At 36.7% G+C, this 5,408-nt stretch overlaps 1 protein-coding gene across 2 annotated transcripts in view; it reads left to right on the top strand.

The window, feature by feature from the left end:
* LOC107684884 (IQ motif and SEC7 domain-containing protein 3-like) overlaps nt 1–5,408 on the top strand; it is a 27,335-nt gene that overhangs the window by 20,355 nt on the left and 1,572 nt on the right. The window contains exon 4 of one of the 2 annotated variants that reach the window (XM_016481261.1): nt 2,228–2,314. The exons of the other annotated variant lie outside the window; for it this stretch is intronic. Within the exon in view, the coding sequence (XP_016336747.1) occupies nt 2,228–2,314 (87 nt within the window). The remainder of the gene's footprint in view (nt 1–2,227; nt 2,315–5,408) is intronic. 2 annotated transcript variants of the gene reach the window in all.

Here is a 5,408-nt window from a genome sequence, read left to right as displayed (position 1 = left end):
CACTCAGCAAAATATCGTCTAATTATCGTTATCGATAAAATCCCAGAAAATATAGAGATATTATTTTTTGTTAATATCGCACACCCCTAACTGCAAATATACCCTAGGTACCCTAACGTTTTTTTAACACACACACACACACACACACACACACACACACATTTCCTCAGCAGCATCTGTGATTTCATGTCGTTGTTCTGCGCGGTGTCAGTGTGTGCTCCCCCGCAGCATGTAACAAACCTGCTGATGTAAGTGTGTGATGCGTGTGTGACATCACGGGCCAGGAACGCAGCGCTGTAGGGTTGAGCAGAGTGAATGAGCAAGTGTACGGCACACGAGTGCACGCAGACCCGCGGCCATGGCACACAGACTCAGCATGATGTGAGTATCAGATGCAGTCTGCATGCATGACGCCGCTCTCCAGATGTTTTACCGTGGTGCTGAGTCATGTGTTTTACATGGAGACTGTTGGATGGGCTTGCGATTGTGTGTATGCTCCACAGGGAGCTTGTGATGATGGACTAATGTCATGATGGTGAGACAGCGTTCTTCAGGACGCTCTGCATTTGTGCTCATAATGTGTTCAGGATGTGCTGTGCAGTAAATGGAAGTGATAGCACTGTGTTTGCTCTGCTGCTCTGCTGTGTGTGTGAGAGAGTGTGTGTTTGGCTGTAGCTGATGTGCATTATGACGCAATTTCACAGTCACATGCTTAGAGCACAATGTGCTGCTATGAACTGTGATCTGTGATGCATTTCTCCTTCATGTGCAGTGTTCAGTCTGGCCATCTGTCCCATAAATTACTGCAGAAATCTTTTTGAAGCTTTAGATTTTTATTTTTGCAGTTTGTTTATTCTTGCTCTTGTCAGCATGTAAAGCATACAATAAGCATCTGAAAACAGCATCAGAGATGTGTGAGCGTTTATTGGAGATTCAATCCTCTCAAGGTGACTAAGGTTAAACTGAAGGGCACTTTAGCATTAGTTCATTGGCTCAAGGCTATTTGGGCACTTTATAGGACAATCCAAAGGTGAATTCAAGGTGGTTAAGGAATACTAGTGTCCTGCTTGTGCTGCACAGTAACTGCTAGCTATTTATTTGAGAAGAAATAGCATAAACGTAAATAGCATGCAAAAGTGTGAAGTGTGCAAAGGTAAACATTTCAGTTAGTAGCATGCTACATTGTTGTCACATGACCTCATCACATTGCATTTGTATGTCAGCCAGTGGCATCCAGTTATCATTATAATCAGAAATATATTTATTTTGTGTTGTTTGACTGCTATTGTTGCTATAAATATCTTTTCTCTTTACTTGTATGTAGAACTGCACAGTTTCAGGGAAAAAAAATCTAATTGTGATTTTTCTGATAAAAATATATTTGAAATGTGATTAAAAAAAATTACAGGTTTGCTGTGCTTGTTCATAGGGCTGCACAATGAGGCCAAATGTTGTGATTTATATATTAATAAGGCTATATAATAATAATAATAATAACGATGATGATAATGATAATAACAACAACAACATTATTTTTTTATTTTTATAATATAATATAAACAGGAAGTTGGGACAATACAAATACCTCATCTTTATTTATTTATGTATTTTTTATAAGCAATAGCCTTTATTTATTACGTTACAGCCAGGGACATAATTTGCCAATTTTTTGTGGATGTAAAAAAAGTCTTGTATGATCGCTCATGAGAAGCGGTTATGTTTGACAAACATTTAAATGTATTAGTGACATTTAAGCTCTATTTGTGAACTATTCCTGTTAGCTTTTGTTTCAAGTGTATGGAAATCTGTGACTGAAGCAGTGGCGTTGTGTATGTGACAGCAGTCTGGTGCAGAGCTACATAAAGACCTACTCATGGAGAAATCAACTCACATCTTCACCTGTCACTTATTCATCAGTATCAGACACCAACGCAACAAGTTACACAGCAAACAGTTCAGAAGGCTAGTGTTTCACAGGATGAGAGCGATCGTAAAGCTATCTGGAGATGAGAATATGCTTAAAAGCATTTCAGTTCACCTGATAATGGAAAGGAAATGGTAGAAAATCATTTGATTTTCCTGACTTCTTCAGATTGTGACTGAGGATGAATTTTTATGTGAATCATCATCATATCAACACCTTGGCCAGAGTACTGCAGGACGTGGTGGGCTGAAGTGTGTTTGTAGAGTGGAGTAGATGACGTCTTTGTTTCTCCTTGTGTCGTAGGTGTGTAAATGCTTTGCACCAGTACTGCTGTCCCGCGCCGCTGTGCTCTAAGCAGCTAGCTGTACCTGCTCCTCTCTCTGAGTGCAGGTAAGAGGCGCTTGAGTCCTAAACTCTCTCTCTAGACTGACAGAATGCATCCTGGTAAACTGCTGATCACGCAGAAGTTGCATAATGTTCTGTGCAAACTCTCAGTAGCTCAGCTTAGGGCTGTCAAAATGGCTGAAAACCTAAATTCGAATTTTGTACTTAAATATTATAAAAATTCGAATAATATTCGAATTTAAAATGCATAATTTCAGTTAGGGTGAAGAAAAGCTTTTGGCTTCTCTCCTGAGGCCACAAGAGGGCACATCGAGCAAAACATTACTAATGCACGTTTCTTCAAAGCATAAGATAACATGACTATCTGTGAAAAAAGTACATAATGTTTAAAATGTTTATAAACCAATTATAATTAATTAAGTTGCTTTTAAACAACTATAAACAAAACAGCATCATGTATGTATGCATAGTTTAATACAAAGGGCCGAAAGCTAATCACACAGAGCATATTTTTCATTTAAAAACATGAGATGCAGTGGGATGGGAAAAAACCCGCCATAAAGTCTCGAGATATGTTTTTTTCAAAGTTGAACTTACATTAATTTTAGAAATGGCTTTCTAAACATGTGGCTCCTTTGTGCGAGACGCGAGTGCAACGGTGATAGATGTCCCTCTAGAAAATGTGATAAATATGTGTTCTGTGTGAACGGCTTGGTTTCGCTTTTGACGTAAACAAGATCTTCTCCGCATTGATGTTCTCTTTTCCCGCAATATTTGTAATTAACGCAGCAGCGCCGCATCTCGTGGCTTCAACTGACAAAAACATTATAATGCAACGACACTTACATCGTCGTCGCATCTCGTGCACCACTGATAAAGCTGCCTGACGCACGCCTAAAATTCGAATGTGGATTTTTATTTTAAATTCGACGAATATTCAAAATTCGAATTATTTTTTGACAGCCCTAGCTCAGTTGTTTGTTTTATCTCTGTTATAGTCATTTGAAAGGGTTTATGCGTAATATAAGTTGTCAATAATAATACTGTTGGCAGGCTTTATCACAAATAAAATGATGGAAGATGAGCAATTTGAATATTTTAGTGGTTCACAATTACAGTACCTGGATTTCTTTACCATTTAATGGTAGAAAACAAATGTAATCTTGAAATCTTTGGATTGGGGTATTTGAAGATATTTGTAAATATGAAGTTTGTGAATCTATAGTGTCAGGACGAATATTCTGAAATGTGATGTGACTGTTTTTTTTTACATTGTTTATTGTAATTCCAGTTCAGGAGAATGAGTTTTGTTTGTTTTTATATAAAACTATTTAGCGAGGTTTAATGAGAATAACATCCTGCAAGTCTTGAAATGTCATGTGATTTGATTGAAATTGCTTCAATTTAAACAAGAAGATGATTAGATAAAATTACAATCCAAATGATTAAAAAAAGCAACAAAATTGCAATGTATTTTTTTTCCCTCAAAGCACTTTTTTATGATTTTGCCTAATTGAAATATGAAGCATGTTTGCGATTGACAGCTGAATTGTTTTCTGTGGGTTGTGAATCTCTTGTTCTGTGTCTGCTGTGTAAATGTAGCTTGTTGAATCTTTGAATGTGGCTCAGAGTAGTCCTTTTAGCTACAGGAATTATGGGAACACTTTACACTAAGGTTCATTAGTTAACATTAGTTAACTACTTTAGTTAACATGAACTAAGAATGAACAATACTTCTGCAGTATTTATTAATCTTAGTTCATGTTAATTTCAACATTTACTAATGCATTATTAAAATCCAAAGTTGTGCTTGTTAACATTAGTTAATACACTGTAAATTAACATGAACTAACAGTGAACAACTGTATTTTCATTATTAACAAAGATTAATAAATACTGTAATAAATGTATTGTTCATTGTTTGTTCATGTTAGTTAATACATGAACTAACATTAACTTATTGTAAAGTGTTACCGGAATTCTAAATGAAAAAATATTTTTTATGCATGGTCTGCAGTTGTATTTTTTATTAGATTTGTTTAATGTCTGATTTCACCGGAGATTTTGAAGCTTGATTAGATTCATGGAGTTTTTAGAGATGTTTCACATGGCTGTTGTTTGTCCTATTATTCTCATGAACTGGAATTTTATTAGCTTATTTTTGAAATTGGAATAAAATGATGTGCACCATGTGTTATTATAGACCAATCTTTTGTCAATGTCACACACCAAACTGGTGGCAAAAATGACCCAAGTATTTACACTCAGAAGTCTGACTCAAAGCTCAGTGCTCTCCAGTGAGTACAGTGCTGCTTTCTCCCAAAGATACCATACCTACTGTACGCTAGAAGCCTAGCATCTTTACTGCCATCATGTGCTGCAGACACTGGGATTGGTCTATAGAAATATAGATCTATAATAAAGCATGCTTCAGTCAACAGCCTGGAGAGAAGTCAGATGATATGTGCTTTGGGATCTCTAGACCAGCGCTTCTCAACTGAGTCTCAGAGCTGTTAGGGAAATAAAATCAGGTAATAAAATACCAATAATAAAATGCAGCCAGTGGAAAAAAACGTATCAACCTTCTCATATTTTTGTTGTTGACATCTGACCAACTCTTGGGTATTTTGGCACATTTATTAGAGGCCAACAAGAGATGCCTTCACAGACCATGAACAAAACTACAAAAGGAAAAAAATACCACCCAGTCTACATTAAATAAATGGCTAAATCGCACTTCTGATGAACAAAATTATCGATTTGCTTATTTAGCCTATGTCATGTTAAAGGGGTCATATGATGCGATTTCAATTTTTCCTTTCTCTTTGGAGTGTTACAAGCTCTTGGTGCATAAAGAAGATCTGTAAAGTTGCAAAGACTAAAGTCTCAAATCCAAAGAGATATTCTTTATAAAAGTTAAGAGTCAGCCACGCCTACCTAAAACAGCTCGTTCTAACACGCCCCCACATATCTACCTCACTATGTGGGAAGATTTGCATAATGCCGCCCAAATGTTCACGCAAAGAAAGAAGGCATAACTTTTATTCTCGCTGTAGTATTGTTGCCGCCGCCATGTCGTGAAGACACTGTGTTTCGTTGTGAAAGCAAAACTACTTTGTTTGGTCTTCCAAAAGAGGAC

Source organism: Sinocyclocheilus anshuiensis, unplaced genomic scaffold, assembly GCF_001515605.1.
Source record: "Sinocyclocheilus anshuiensis isolate Anshui unplaced genomic scaffold, SAMN03320099.WGS_v1.1 scaffold429, whole genome shotgun sequence".
Lineage (NCBI taxonomy): Eukaryota > Metazoa > Chordata > Actinopteri > Cypriniformes > Cyprinidae > Sinocyclocheilus > Sinocyclocheilus anshuiensis.
This window is presented reverse-complemented; position numbering and strand designations above follow the sequence as displayed.